At 39.2% G+C, this 17,228-nt stretch overlaps 1 protein-coding gene across 1 annotated transcript in view; it reads left to right on the top strand.

Moving 5' to 3' along the window:
• The window catches only part of LOC105361190 (uncharacterized), a 56,930-nt gene that overhangs the window by 36,645 nt on the left and 3,057 nt on the right, over positions 1-17,228 (top strand). The window contains exons 6-8 of the mRNA XM_011498300.1: positions 9,415-9,698; positions 14,686-14,986; positions 16,277-16,662. Of these exons, the coding sequence (XP_011496602.1) occupies positions 9,415-9,698; positions 14,686-14,986; positions 16,277-16,662 (971 nt within the window). The remainder of the gene's footprint in view (positions 1-9,414; positions 9,699-14,685; positions 14,987-16,276; positions 16,663-17,228) is intronic.

The following is a 17,228-nucleotide window of genomic DNA, read 5'->3' as shown; positions in this document are numbered from 1 at the left end:
ATATATTGAACCGTTACCAAAACTTTCGATTACGGCGATTATAAAATAATGGCTTACTTCTCTAACTATTTTCTTTCTTAATCGATTGTTTGATAACAGAAAAATATGTACAAGCAAGCTACTCTTAATGTTTATACGTACAACTCGTCGCATAGGCAGCCTTGATACTGCCTTGGTGCTCCATTATGTTGATACATGTCAACATTAAAACCAGTATGAACGGGTAGCCAGGTATAATTAATTAATCGCTTGTTACTCTCGTTTCGAGATTTAGTTGCTCTAATGAATCGGCATCGTTTAACGGCATAAATAATCGTGCTAATTAGAGTTCCATTAACTTTAATGTGTCGATAAATTGCAAAATTATTTCAAATTAATATCTCAATTTAATTAATATACAATTGGCACATTTCGACCAGTCCATATTAGATAATAATTCAGTTTTAACCCTTTAATGGTAATATTATTATTATTGTTTGTCATGTGTTGTGTACGGTAATTTTCTACAATGTCGATTTGGTATTAAATGCAGATATCAGATTCTACAATAACTTTGTGGACGGCGGTCACGAGGCTTATAAGAGACATGTTGATTTTATTCTTTCATGAGTATTTTGCAATCTTATCTGGCGTATAATTTACATTTACAAAATATCGTTGCGGCTGCATCGACAATAATTTTATACCTTTGACATAGCATCGAGAGAGTCGAAATCAATAATCGAGACATTAGCGATTAATCGTTCCTGCTCGATATTTGCACGCCTTTCGATCATAAAATTGCCAATTGTAATGATATTCGATAAACATTTGATATATATTGTTAGAATAATAATTCTATACCATCAATTAGTCTATAGATTATTGGAATTGTAATGAAATACCATTCGTGCCTTATCGTTTATCAATAGCTTTCTTTCATATCTGTTGGCAAATCTGTTGGCAAATCTGTTAGTGCTTTCATTTATCATTTCGCGCGTGCAGAAGTGCATTTACGAGTGTTGTATTTAAAAAAGTAACTGAATAAAAATCTAATGTTTAACGCAGCTCCAATTCCATATAGTAATTGCACCGCTATTAAATCATCCGCTTAGGCTTAATCCAGAAAAACAGAAGAAGCTTGACATTCTCTTCGCGACACTAAGCATCGATCGTACGTAATGAATCAAGTCGTTTATCGCATTTGTTTGAAAGTTAAGTTGAAAGGAAAATATATACGATGGAATATTATTGTATAGGTGTAAGTGATATGATTGTATAGTGTAACATGCCTATGGTCGTGGATCGGATGATTTGCATAGGAAAAAATGTATAACGAAGAACCACCTGCACGGCCAACTCGCTTCTCCGCAAGAATCTTTATTTTTTCGAATAATTTTGTCCCGCGCTCGTTATAATATCATCATCCTTTCGATCTCGATTGAAACGTCATAATTGCGCTTAATATGAACATTGGGACGACGAGTAAAATAATAGACAGTAGGCGTTGCGCCATTATCTGCATTCCCAGACAACTTTATTCTATCGTGTCTCCGTGTCTCGCGAGCATTTGGTAATTCCGCAATTTCGGTATCTTTAAACCGTCAGATATTCGACTATTCTTCTCCTTCTTCATCATTTTTTCCCCCTTCTTCATCGTCTTCTTTATCGTCTTCTTCATCGTCTTCTTCTTCTTCTTCTTCTTCTTCTTCTTCTTCTTCAAAAGAAATTTAAAAGCTCCGAATGGCAGTCTCATTTTATTATTCGTTTTTATCATTTTCGCTTGTGGTATGCAGCCAAGATCACATTTCCGAAGCACACTTTACATTTTTATTTTTTATGTTTGGATTTCTCGAGAGATATATTCTCGCAATACGGAATTTAAACTATTATTGCTACCATCGTCACAAAAGAAAGCGTTGTTTTTTGTTAAATTTTAACACCTATTTACATCGGTTATTTATAACATGCTAAATCTGCCGTTACTGTGAACAGTATAAGTACTGTCTTATTTCATTACAAGTACTGTTTTTTTTATCATAAAAACTTTTGTGTTTAAATATAGGCTTCTTGCATTGTAAGTACTAAGCGTCGGATTTCTGATCAACTTCTGTCACACAGAATCGGACACAAAATATTCATTTCTTCGAATGACGAGTCTAATTGGTGGTCGGCTGATCACACGCTGGATAAAAATAGTCAGCGGGACAGAATTTTGTTTTTGTTTTTTATTCCACGCCAGGGCGTAACGGCTAAGTAAACGAAAGAAATAAATTTATAAACACCCTCGTGGTATTTTGATGAAATTTTTAATGCGCCTTATGGCCACCCGCGGGCCTAATGTATTAGCCATAAATCATTAAGAAGGTATCTTGCCCAGCTTCCGGCATGGGATGTAGTACCTTCGTTACTTTATTTTTTTTTTATTTTTTTTTTTCCATCTATTCTCGAGCGCGCTTCTCCTCTCCGGAATTTCGACTCTTTCGACACGCGGCTTAATTGACGCAGACGCAAAGTGCTTCCAGGCTCGCGAGAGCGTGGCTTTTTAACCGTCTCTGCTCGAGGCGAAAGTGATACGGCGATTTTACTTATCGGCCAAGGGCTTAGCCGTCCCCTATGAATTATCTGGCTTTCCGTCACTCTCGTCACTATAACACGTCGTTTTTACGGAGACATTTCCATGAACGTTCGAGGCAGCCGGCGGAGCGTAATAATACACGCACATGTGCACTTGATAAAGCGAGCATAGCGATTGAAAACAATTCAAAACATTTCAACTGGATGGTGAGATAATATTGTGCGAACGATACTGATGCCACGGTGCCTCGAAACACCAAATACAACCAAATACACCGTTGAATCGGTGAAACGAGCCAAGAATTTTAGTCAACATTAGCATGACGAAGCCGCAAGTAAGTAGGGACGGAAGCGACATTGCGAGAATCGTCAAAGGATAAGTATCTCCCATCCTTTCAATTTCAACGCACAAGATATTTGTGCGAAACTCGTGCTCGAACAATCTCAACTGCCCCATTCCGTAGCCTCGTTCGAAATATCCAAATGCTTTCCAAGCGGCTCGATTGAATCTCTTTATAAGAAAACACCTGTCATTGGCTTATTAGTATTACTTAACAGTTAATGCATTAGCTCGCTCAACTAGCGGAACGACGGAGAAAATTCGCTCGACGACGATTCGACATCGGCAGCAAGAGCGGGGACGAGGCCGTAGGATCTAACAGCAACAGAATAAAACAATTGGAGAGAGGAGGTCCGTAGCATGAGAAAGCCGAGTCATCGAATAATGCCTGGGAACAGAAAAAAGGAAGTGCCGCGGGCCGTTATGAAACAATCTATCGCATTTCCCATCGATGTTACAGTACTTGCGATCAACCATGTCGGCCGAGGAGGCCGATACCGCGCCTCGCGTTATCCCATCCGCCCATAGGACTTTTCTCCCGTCCATTGGGCCGCTAAAGCATCGCCAAGCTGTCCCAACGCTGGGCTTGGAACTCGGCTGATGGAGATGAAAATCCGGGGACCCTGCCAGACTCGGTCCATCTCGGTGGGGTGGGGGGGTGGGGAGGGATGGGGGAGAGGGGGTATAATCGCAATTATCGCGTCATTAGCATGGGCGCTAGCTTCTCGGGGATGGCGTGACAAGGCGGGGGAAAGCCGAAGGGGGGGAGGTAAGCACGATGTTCTCGAAATAAGCGACGCTCGACTCGGCGAGGCAAAGTGTCGGGGCGTCGCGCCGACCGTGGACAGTTTTACGCGAGCGTTAGGCTCAGCACTATTACCTTGTCGACGTCGTCCATAGTCGATGAATGCCTCTCGCGCTTACCACTCTCTATACCACTCGCGCTCTACCATCTGGTCCGGACGGCTCCGCCCATTGTCAGTTTCATTAGGACACTCGCGCGACTCTGAAAGTCGATATTGTCTCGCCCGGTAATGAAAAAAAACTTTCTTTTTTTTTTTCATGAGATAAGGAGCCCCCACTCTCTATTAAGCCCTTTAAGTAAGCCCTTCGAATCCCACCCATCCACTGTCACTGATCGAACCGAACGTAGACGAGAAGATGGACGTTTAATTGAAATAGAATGTAGAATAGAAAAAAAGTTTTAACGGGTAGTTTTGTAGTGGATAGGGCGAGTAATTTGGTGAGTTGGCCAAGAAGTCGTGGCGAGGATAACGGATGTTCCGCAGTGCAACGAGAGATCCGCATACAGGCGCACGAGCCAAGATTCAGCGGGCCAATCGTAATTTGGCGCAGCAGCCCCTTTCGTTGCAATGGAACATTCGCAAATCGAGCAGTCGGAGAAACGAGCTCGAAGAGCTTACCTGTGATTTGCATTGCAGAGCTCGTGGTGGCCGAACTCGATAGAGCAGCACACGTGAATAGCTTCGACGAGGAGGCGGATATCATCGGTCTCGAGAGAGATTCTGGGAGGCTCGCGCGCGCGATAATAAGGCAGAGGGGAGCGGTCGACTGGAGGGATGCGATACGCTCGCTAAAGAAAGGCCCGCAAAGCGCATCGATCGTTCGATCGCATTAATCGCGAGTACATTTATAGGCCTTTCAGCCTCTTGGCCCCTCTACGTCCGCAACCATAGGTAGTAGCAGAATCATCATCATCATCGGTAGCAGCAGCAGCAGCAGCAGCAGCAGCATCAGCAGCATCAGCAACAGTAATCGACGCTACCGCCGCCGAGGCCGCTCCTGTCAACATCGCCACCACCGCCATCACCGCCACCGCCATCGCCGTCAATTCCTTCAGTAGCTCTTCCTCGTTACGTTCTCGCGGTCGCGAGCAACAGTCGCTTTTCTGTGACGCAGCCCGACGATGCCGCTAAAAATTGAGAGCGGCACTTACACGGTGAATCGGCGCCCCGCCAGCGCCGCCGCCAAGAGGTTGTCCAAGTTCACGCTTTGGAAGCACTGGCGACGCAGGTACCCCCTTGTGCGCGTGTGAATTTGTGCGCCCGATGGGGGCTGTTTTTGCCGATTGATGCGCGGAGCCGAGAAGATTTGAGTTGATCCAGCTATCTCGGCCTGCTCCGCGCTCGTGCTTTTGTATTTATCCTTTTTATTGGCTGGATTGTTTACCCGACGTTAATAACAGCATCGGATATGGCTTTGAGCTTTTTGAGCTTGGAGAGAGGCGGAGTTGTGTGGGAGTGGAGTGCCGTTTGGTGTGCGAGTGGATGGACGTTTGTTTTTCATTTATCACGGTTAATCGTTTTTGTACGACTCGTTTTGTTATTGCATTTTTATGCGTCACTTATGAGTCTGAGTTTCGTATGAATTAGTACTCAAGTGCTATTTGTTAGCCAAGAGATTAACTCCCGATACAAGCATATTGTAATTTGAAAATAACCAATTTACTTTATTGTGCATGAAGCAAAACAACTAATTGAACAAATCTTAATATTTTCCTGTTTGAAACGTTTTTACGCTTACTTTATGTTTAACATACAGTTAATTATAATAAAATTTCATTATACTTTATAATTTCGATTAAATTAGAACGCAGCATCCGTAACTTCGTTTTTATTCTCATGTAATCTGAATATATATTAAATATTTGATTGATACTAATTAAATGACCACTTTTAACGTTATTATCGCAATGATTTCTCGAAATATTTAGTTACTTGATTATTGTTGTTTCCTCCCCCCCCCTCCCCCCTCCTAATACACATCTTGCATTTCGCGTGCTTCAAACATTTGACATTTATGTAAAAAAAAAAAAATTTGCATCGAAAGATCGTTAAGGCTACAAATCTATAAACATTATATCTATTCTTGATGACGTGGATTATAACTATTGGAATGTTTAAAAAAATTTTAATTAATCTAATTTTCGTCCGATACAGAACTTTATAATTTATCGAGTCTTTTTTACTTTCTTTCTTTCTTTTTTTTTTTATTTTCTTTTTCTTTTTTTTTTTGATTTTTTTTTTAATTAAATAGTACGTAGTTTGAAGTATTGGCGATATTACGTTAATATGCCACAGCAAAGAACTTATTGAATTCTTAATGATGATTTACATCATTTGTTAATCCACACTTGTAAATCATTTCGGCAGATCGACTTCAACTACAATGACGGATTATTATCCAACATGCAATGCATGACGAACACGAACAGTTTAAATGAAAAAATGCATTCGTGCCTGCTCACTCGGGCACGTACACGTACATAGAGACTGACAATGTGGCATATGCAATGAAATTTTAAGTCTCCGATAGGAGAAAAAAGTTCTCAATGACAACTAAAAATATTGTCGTTTGTGCTAATATTGAAAAGGTTTAGATTATTTTCACAAACATTGTAATAGTGAATCTTCCGGGAAAAGAAATGTCTGTTTAAAAGTATAGTGTAAAATGAGATTTTTGTTGTTCTAGTGTATATATATATATATATATATATATATATATATATATATATATATATATATGTATGTATGTATATACCAAAAATATGCAATGAAGTACTCGCATTATGAATCTTGCGTATAAAGGCGTATTAATCTTCATACGTATAAAAACGTGCACACAAACACCGGATTGTCAGTGAATAAGCAAAAGTTACTTTCAATTAAAAAAATTATTTCCATTCATTCGTTGATTTGAAAAAAATATGGAATTCCTTTCTTTGGACATTTTCATTTCAAAATTGCTCCTTCGTATTTGAAGCATTTTCGTTTACATATTTTTCAATGTTATTAATCTCACAATATTTTTTATAGTTTGCAACTCTTTCAATTACAATATAAGCTTCCTAATTTATAGGCATCATCCTAACTTTGAAAAATATAATATAAGTCAACGTGAGCTCATCATTGAGTTATCAAAACGACATAACAATCACAATGTTCCCTATTTACTAACATTATCGAACATAATACATAATAGCTCTATACTTTTGCCCAATAATTCATTGGATTGCGATATTGAGCTCCAGAGTTTTACTCGATAAAGTTATCCAAGAAGACCATCTCGTTCGGCTTTGGTTAGGGATTAGTACATTCTATGTGGTTATGTATAATTAAGCAGCACGGAGATATTAACAGTCTCATCGTGCACGTTTATTTTTAATTCTAACGCTACACAACGCACCAACATACGCACACGCACGCGCACAAACGCGCGCAAGCAAGGTTATTAAATATATTACCGTTGTATGCTTAGGACAAGAGAAAATGCTTTCGTGCACGTGCCCAATCGTATTTACCTCGATTCGCACATTAGCGAACCACAATAGCACTGCATTTTTATTCCTAATAAATGAGGTAATTGATAATATAACACGTCAAAAAGAAGAAAATAGATAAGAAACTTTTTTTTTTTTTTTTTTTCGTTTTATCCACAAAACTAAACTCAAATACACATGGATAGGTGTTTGAATGTTAATTTGGCGAATAAGACCGATGATTTATGTCGGCATATAAATTTAAATTTACCGCCGATGAAAGTATTTTATGTAGACGAAAGAAGTCGAAGTTAAAAGCGCCATTTATGTTGATTAATGTGCTATTAATATTAGATGCGGCTCGTTTAGTCTATTAAAAGGCTTTGATAAGTGTTTTCGCTTATATTACATACGTGCCGTTAAAGTGCACTGAATTCCACGTCAATGCAAAAGCAAAATTAAAAGGTTTGGAATAACGAGGCTCGGCGATAGCAAGGGACCACGTTATTTTCGTACGGATCGAATTATTCCGTTTATTTTTATTTTTATAGTGCGTGCTAACCATTACTTGACATAATATTTACTAACCTTTTCATTATTTTGCCCTGCTAACTACAGACAAAATTTACACTTTCGCCCGACAATACGAGAACGAAATTAAGACTTTTGAAATTTGTTGTTGATAATTCTTAAATGTATTGCGTTTGCACCGATAAACGTAATTTTATGCATCGGTGTATTATTGATTTAACGATGCAATAGTAGATAACGTTTTTTTTTTTTTATATATATATGATAGTAGTAGTACACCGTGTACATAATTAAGAAATCAATTAAATTATCACTTTCTCTCATTGACACACTCAACCTTATGTTATTAATAATTAAACGGCTGACTTTTAAGCCTGAAACGCTACAATATTTAGTATAATAAATAGTCAATTATAATTTAATAATTATGATCTCTCATTAATGATAAATAATTTGACATTTTTTTCTTACCTGAGAATGTTGTGTACTTTTTTTCATTTAAAAAAGCAAAAAAAAAAACCAATATACTTATCGATTGGATAATGGCTAATACTTGGTGCTTTTTGTTGTTCTATTATTTTTTTTAATGATTTTTTTTTTTTTTTTTTTTTTTTTTTTTTCTTGTCAATTCAACAACGCATCCGATAAGCATGTGTGAACATCCATTAATGACTTCATGTATAATTGCATGCTAAACAGCACAGCTTTTAACATAAAACTAACGCTCGTGAAAAAATTATTATGAAGATGAAAATATTTTTTACGACAAAGACTTGGAGATCGAATGAACGGCTGACGTATCAAATAATTAGTAAAGTAGAAAATATTTTCATAACGACACTATCGATTCAAGTGAAAGACAATATTAATAATCCCGTGTCATAAGCGAGATTATGACTCTTTACTTGAAAAATCTTGTTTTATTGAACTCGATCCATCTGACGTATAATGGATTATTCCATAACTTTACGTATTAACAAAAATTACCGAATAGATAAGCTGGTAATAAGGCGCAATATGGATTTAATAATGCAATATTACATCGGCAGACAGCCAATATATAATAGTCGTATCTGATAGTTTATCTTATTTGTAAATTTTAAATTATAAATTTTTATTTTTTTGTTCCTAAGTAAATTATCGCTTCCATAGAAAAAGAAGGCCAAATGAAGGTAATGACGATAAGTAGGATTATTTATATATCGCGCTATCGAAGCAAATTTTCTCTCGCGCCTTATAATAAGCAATTTGATCCTTCGATTGGTAAACGCTGCTCGTCCGTCAAATACTAAATATAACTAAGAGTATCCTATTTTGAGGAATTAATCGTGACGCGCTGCTAAATGACATATTAGACATATTAGGCGTCTTTAACGAATAAGTGGCAAGTGGGAGGGTGGGATGGGAGGTATCGCCGTCGGGGAGTTCCATGAAGCACGGGCAATGTAATATTCTTATCGCGAATATTCGTGAGCAGGAGAGGCCTGTTTTACCAGCTTTTGTCACCAAATAATCAGCAACGCGACCATTGGCTCGCGCTTCGAAAAGTAACAAGTACGGAAGTTCGTGAGCCGCGTTCGCGCGCATCGCGTTGTGTGCATGGGAGCGAGGATATGGTGGTGGCGAGGGGTGAGATGCGGTGGTGGAGATGAGAGAGGAAGTGGCGGTGAGGTCTTAACGTTTGGCAAAATGATCCTCTCTTGGGCAGCGTGCACGAGGAGCGGCGGGGCTCGTCGGAGGAGCGCCGGCCCGGGGCCAGCGGGGAGGACCCTGGGCCCGTGGCCACCCCGAGGACCGGCGGCAGACGATCGCGGCCCCACTCCCTGGCGGTGCAGCCGCTCAATTACCAGCGTCTCGATCCCGAGCAGCTGCCCGAGCAACCCGTGGACGGGAGGAGGCCGCCCGCGGCCAAGCACCACCCGAGCATGACCAGCCAGGAGAGCATCGGCAGCTGCAGCCTCGACGTCGAGAGATCCGTCTCTGACCGATCAGGTTGGCACATTACTAGAAGCGCGCTCTCGCTGATGTCTCTTCGCTTTAGGCTTGCGGGGATGCGAGAGCTGAGCCGACGGATGAACGCCCCACCGGTTTCGGCGGTCCCGCGCGATCATTTGCCAAGGTCGATGCGGCCGTCCATGATCTTTCGGCACCTTTGAATTGTTTCCTTTCCTATCAGAAAAGGGCTCAAAGAAGCGAATCCAAACATCGTCGTATATATTGCAATTCGATAATGTCATTCTGCTGCATTTAGCTAGATTCAATGATTCTTATGTGCCTAATGATGCATCTCTCGACAGTCTTCACAGTCTTCCATTACACTTCATCTTCATCTTTACGATTGTTTAATCAACAGTTGGCTGAATTAAGGCCGCGTAGATGGATTTTACCCGCGTATTATTAGGGCATTACGTACTCGTAATTTCCTAATCCAATCTTACATAAAAGTATATGTCTTCGGTATATATCAACGCCATTCGTCAATAGCGTTAATTCATCATGAAAAAAAAAAAAATAAATAATCATGAATCTTCTTTGATATGTTAATCGTAATTTTACGCATTTGGAAATTCATTTTCTCGTTTTTCGCATACTTGTAAATTGCAAATTTACGGTTCATTGTCAAATTGCTCGAAATTATTATAGCATCCATAACGATTGACACTGGTTGTTTTGTTAATCCTAACAACAAAAGTTGAGAGACGTCAAAGACAGCCGTTTCTGTCGATCGTATATTATTAATAAAGTGTTATTTTATTAAATGTTTCGTTCGATTTAAATTAGACACTTTCTCTTGCATTATATTTCTATTTTGAAGTGCAACTTTGCATTTATTTTATCTTAAACATTTAATCACGTACAATTCATTTTAGTTGTGAGATAACCGCAAATATGTTTATGTGTATTGACGAGTTATCGCGTCATTATCAAAATGTAAATAAAACTATCTGCTTATGTAGGAGTGTGTGTTAAATATTCATGAATTTACAAGCACGCGCATAATCATAATAAGCATAAGAACTTATTTTTGCATTAACTGGACATTTTAATTGCTTTTTTTTTTTTTTTTTTTTTTTTCAAACGTCGTTCGTAAAGTAGGTATTTTTCCTTAATTTGCACATTAAAAATGCACACTAAGCGATGATCTTTGTAATATAAATATTTTCATGTTTTATGCTTATTAAATAATAATCTCATGTTTTAATATATTTTCATTAGTGCGTAAAATTTTGGAATATAATTCGTCGATAAAAAAGCAAAAAAAAAAAAAAAATTGCCAAATTAAATTAATTTTCAAACAATTGCGTCAATATTACACGATTTAATATCTATAGATTGAGAAGATATCACCTTTTATTATTTAATGTGCTCGTAAGAGATAGCTAAGTACAATTATGCTATTGCTGCTGATTACAACCGAGTCGACGACTGCGTTTTTCCTATCAGTCATTTATTTAAAAAAATTTTTCACGCTCGTTAAATATTAAATCGATAATATTAATTATTGTCTAATATGTAAACAAATTATTTATTTATCAATATGCATAACATGATGCTGTATATATATATATATATATATATATATATATATATGTACGTAATACTTCAAGTACATGTAATGCGGTATGGTAATGACTCAACAGAACTATATGGATTATATGTTCAATATAAGTCAAATGGCGTCACGTAATTCTGACAACTAAAGTAATTATAACGTAAAATGCAAAGGCAGAAAATTCGCTGAATACCTCTCAAGATTATTGTCTCAGTTATAAATTCCAATGTGTTATACATTCGAATGCCTCATAGAGCTCCTCGATGTAAATTTTCTAAGTAGGCGTTGAATAGAAAACGTTCGCTTTTTATTATTCTTTTCTTTCTTTCTTTCCTATCCGGCAATACAGTTAACCATTGAGATTGTAGAAGTCCATTTTCAACCAATCTGACTCGCAAAAAGAAAGATTAAGAAAGGTAAAGGATTATCGCTCAAACGCTTCTTTGATTACTTTTCGTTAAATAAAATTATTATAATTATGTATGTGTATATATATATGGGCTTCATTAACATAAAAATCTATTATTATTATTATGCTAATAGATACTTGATAAATGTGCAATAATTTCAAATTCCATTGCAGTAGTATTGTATATATTAATATTAATTTAACTGTTTTAATGGTGTTGGTTAAATATATTATTTAATTGCTCGAGTTTTGCATGAACTACAATGCCTAGTATAAAAAGTATAAATTGAATCCGCAATGAAATCATTAAAGAAAAAGAGAGACTCTACAAGAATTATTATCATTAATATTGATTTTAGGAATGATTGATAATCAATATTTTGATAAAACAGGTTATTTTTATTAACGATGCTATATTTATAAAGAAATATTTTAGAAAAAACAATTTATAATTTAATTGAAAAAGTAACATGAGTAGTAATATTGCAAAGATAGAAGAAAATATAAATTAAATTGTACGATAACTTTGCCGTTAAATTATAACGTACGAGTAAGTATTGGATAGCCAGAGGGTTTTTATAATATAAAGATGATTATTCTATGATGATTTTCCAATTATTATCGTAACTTTTTTTCATCATTTTCAAACTAATTCAACAATTTTTAAATATAATTAATTCCCTATCGTTTCATCCACATTGTTCTTATCCACACGCTATATTTTCTTGCGAATGTGAAAAAGTCTGGGATAACTATATTTTTTGCTGGAAAAATGTCGGCATTGCTTTGATCTTTACGAAAAGGTAATTAAAATGCCAGATTATGTCCAGAATGGTCCCGTTAAATTTGCATTTTATCAAAGGCGCGAACGAGCGAATTATTTTCATTCATTTGCATTCGTGTTCCTTACATGTGTTCTCCAATTCGTTTCTACACATTCAGCAGAAAAATGCTTCCCTTAAAATCTAACGCAATAAGAAATTTGAAGACAAATTTGTACTTTTGCAGTGAATTTTGGCTAAATGCATAGAGATACATATATCGAAGGGAAAATCTGACTTTAGAGAAATCTTATTGATTGTATAAGAATACAATTACACAATTACGATATGGCAATAAGTTCTCGTTATTATTGTAATTACAAATATGGTAAGAGAGGCAAGGTATTCTCGTGTTGACGTGCATTATGGATTGTATGGCTATTGAAAATAACAGACGGCCTTGCTTCCTTATATGAAATCGTAAAGAACTGGATCGATGAAGTTTTAGAAAACAGCGTCACGCATGAAATCGCTGGCAGACCGAATACGGACAGCATTTATCGTGAAAATGTCGTCTCGTCGAATCCTCGGCTCGGCATTTTCAAATCTCCCAAAATAAGTTGGAATCGCGCAAAACTGGACGAAGGACAGAGAAGCTTCGAGGGCCAGAAAGGAATCTTCGTCATCGTCGTCATCGTCGTCATCATCGTCATCGTCGTCGTCGTCGTCGTCTTACACTCCCCTTCCCCTTACTCCGCGTCATTTGTCTCCCCTCCACTCTCTCGTTCTCCGTGTTGCCAACGATGCCAGCGGTGCGCGCGAGTGGAAAAGAGACGTCCCAGCTATTCTCGTCGATTGGCCCCCAATGCTCGAAGCCCCGATCCCTCTCCCATCCCCCATCCCTTGATGAATCAGAGCCGTCCATCTCCTGAACGAGCCGAGGATTCACCGTCATCGCGTGTCGCGTGACGCCTACTCGCTCGCACGCAACGGATAAGTCTCGCTCCCTCTTATCGACGACCGCTTCGCGCCTCATTTGGCACAGTCGTCGAAAAATCCGGCAAACGGACTATCGCCGCGGAGCTGGGCTTAGCGCACTGCCACGTGATTCTCGGTGTGATTGTTTCTACTTTTCTTACGGAGGAAGGAGCGGGGATGGTGAGCACCGGGTATCCTCTGGAATTTACGATGGAAAAAAGAGCTGAATCGTGGCGCCTTTTCAACGACGGACTAAAATGGGCGCCGCGGCACCGGGAGTCAGGACGATTTTACGAGCCCGGGCAAGAAGGAGCGAGGAACTCGCGTCCGCCATCGTGACGATATGATTAGTTGGCGTTTCTGGAACAGCGTATCGCGCGGATGGGGCGTCTACTTTCACGTGCATGGATTTTAATGGTTGCCATTTTGTTCGACTCTGCTATGTTTTTGCTCCCCTTCAAAATACTTCACTTCCAAGCCACAACATCTACTCGGCCCCCGAAGTTCCAGGGGAATTGCAACGATCGAGGCGCGCAATTACGCTGACTTATCGTATTTTTAGAGGGGGCGGTTTGAACGTTATTTCGAGTAGTTGAGCACGCGATACGTACGAACCCTTCATTCCTCCAACGCTGGACCTTCTTCAGATAAGAAGAAAATAATGGCTTTTAGGTTGTCTGGGAACATCGCGGACTGTCTATCTTCGACTCCACAATGCCCTTTATGAAAACAACCAATAAAAGCTCCTCCGGCTAATGGTTGGTAAAGCTTCCAGGAATAAGGAGACGTATTTGGGCTTGTCTCAAATAAATATTGAGATTCCGCGTAAACGAGTAATTTCGTAATAATTTCGTCCTTGAATTTCGTTGTTGCTCGGCACCCCCCCCCCCTCCCTCCAACCCACCCCATCGGTAAATCCGCAATGCGCTTTTGCATGACATACTTCTACGTATCATTGAGATTCCTCGATGTTGGTGGATGCAAAGTCTTTGTGTCACTCTTGACAATCAGCTACCTCTCGTCTCATATAATTCAGATGCACTCACGACCACCAATTGGCTTGATAATCAAGCACAAAGACTTGGAAATATCGAAAGTCGAGCTGTAAGAATAAGTCGCTTGGCCGCCTACTCCTATTTGCGGCAAATTCGATCGTTTCGCGGCTAGTGGCAGGTGCGTGAGTGGCGCTGCGCTTAAGGGAATAAGGAAATATCTCTCTCTCTCTCTCTCTCTCTCTCTCTCTCTCTCTCTCTCTTATCGATCCCCTTGGCTTTGCAGATTTCGCAAACGCGGGCTCGCCCTCGGAGAAGACGCTCTATAGCCTGACCCTCTCGTGCAACGGCGAGGGGACGAAATCGTCGGAGGAGGAGCGGCCGGTGGACAATGAGCACGCGGACAGCGATGCGCAGGAGCAGCTAACGGCGACGAAGAAGCCAAGCTACCTGGGCTTAGCTTGCAGCATAAGCGGCTACAGCGGGATCACGAGGTACGACAGCAAGCTACGCGAGGGCTTCAGATCGAGGGACAGCAGCCCCGGCGCTAGGCTCATCACCAGGGAGACGAGCCCGGCCGGTTTCAGGTACGACGACCCGTGATTCGAGGCCTAGATGCTACTAGGAATAAATTGGCCTTGTCCTTTCGTGCAATTAATTAGGAAATTTTGCAGCCGAGACATCAATATACAACGCCACTGCACCAAATCCTTAATATTCTATTAATGATCGAATAATCCGAAAGCTAATTTCCAATTAAACGGATTATCTTTCGAATGCTACTAACCAATATCCAATTAGAACTGAATATCCATTCATAATGAATAATAGCGTATTGTGGTCACGGTTAGCGTGGACAATTAATTAGAAAATTAAAAGTCGTTTACATGACAATCAAATTCGTCGTCAATAACATAAACAATTGCGTTTAGAAGCCTTTGTCTATACGGTTCTCTGTTTTTCTGTTTTCTCTTTTTCTACCTCCCTCACGCTCTCTCTCTCTCTCTCTCTCTCTTTCTCTCTCTCTCTATCTCTCTCTATCTCTCTCTCTCTCTCTCTCTCTTTTTTGTTTTTGTTTTAATCTAGTAAAAAAATCTAACCAAATAATATTAAAAATCAGTTAAAGTCAAAATTTAAAGTGATTTATGTAGTTTGAATGTTCTTAGTAGTAAATACATGTATTTAAAGTCAAATTTATTTAATATTTAATTATTACTATTACATATTAATTTATTATTATTATTATTATTGATATTTATTTATTTTTATTGTTGTTGCTATTGTTGTTTTTGTTGTCGTTGTTGTTGTCGTTGTCGTTGTCGTTGATAACACCTATTCCATTTATTTATTACAAATTATTTTGCAAATTTTTTCTACTAATAAGCCGATAATATCCAGATTTATATGAAAATCTTTTTTGGTTAACACGATACGCTTCCCGTTTGATAATAACCTACTCACGATATACATTCGCAATTCCTAATGTTGAATTTTACTTTAATAATGTAACTTTAACGTTAGAAATTATGAATTATTTTTATAAAAAAATATTGTTTATAGATTTGCTTCCTTGTAAAAAGAAAAAAACTCCTCCATTTAACCTAAAAATACTTGAATGTTCGTGTGTGTGTGTGTGTGTGTTCGTGTGTGCGTGCGTGCGCGTGTGTGATGAGATGAGATTACGTGGATAAAGGAAACAAAGTGGACAAAGTCTGTCTATTGATAGAGAGTCCATTAGCTCGTTTAAAAGTAATTTATCGCCTGTGCGCGCGTATGGGCACCTACGGACGTGCAGCCACAGGAGAGGAAAATTGCGGGAAAGCTGGTGGTGCGTCGGCATGTAAGACCGGCTCATTAAACGGTACTTAATCTTGCAGGTCTAACGAGACGCTGAACGTCGGGTCGCAGGGTAATCCGCCCAAGAGCCAATCGATATCGCCATTAGCGATGGAGCGCCACCATAATGGCTTCGCCAACGGGCTGCGGGACAAGTGCAAGATCGAGAACTACCTGAACTCGGGGCGGGGCATTAAGACCTGCCAGGGCTATTCGGAGGTCGACAGGGCATCTTCGGGAACGACGATGGCGACGACGCGACACAGCAGCGACGGCTTTGCCGAGCGACAGCTCAGTCCCGTTTGCGCCATCTCGTCGAACAAGAGGAATAGCCCCGTGGGGCTGCGCATCGCCGCTTACAACCAGCAGAACAAGAATTGCTCCACGAGAATATCGAGCTCATCACCGAAATCCGTCAACTTTAATGGTAAGGAACGCTGCCTCCTCGTCCAACCAACTTGCCAAAGCTATCGGTAATCAAGAGGTTGCGCCGCTCGCACATATATGCATACTTACGGCGTCTGTGCCACTGCCCCCTCTTCCCCTCTCACCACCTCTCACTCTCTCTCTCTCTCTCTCTCTCTCTCTCTCTCTCTCTCTCTGTTTATGTATCTATCTCCATCTCTCTTACACAGCATTGTTAAATAAGGAGACTGGAGAGCCTGAGATGCTTCGAGCATGAGCAACATCATCCGCTCTACTCCGATAATATTTCAAATTAATTTACATTTCCTTTGCCATTGTCGACAATTCGTTTCGTTGGCCATTAACCTGTGCATTTGATAATTATTCGTCTAATTGCATATTCTTATAATGACGTATACGGGCATTTATAATTATGAAAAAATTACAAATATACATGGGGAGAATCGATAAATTTTCAAATTCATACCAACTAGATTAATTGACTAATCGTGCAACGGCGTAGTCACGCTCTACAATGCCGGATTTTTTAAATAATTGTCGAGCAATAATTGGTAATAGCTTCGAGCA

This window comes from Ceratosolen solmsi, unplaced genomic scaffold, assembly GCF_000503995.2.
Source record: "Ceratosolen solmsi marchali unplaced genomic scaffold, CerSol_1.0 scaffold14, whole genome shotgun sequence".
NCBI lineage: Eukaryota > Metazoa > Arthropoda > Insecta > Hymenoptera > Agaonidae > Ceratosolen > Ceratosolen solmsi.
Note: the sequence above shows the minus strand (reverse complement) of the source record. Positions and strands in the feature narration are given on the sequence as shown.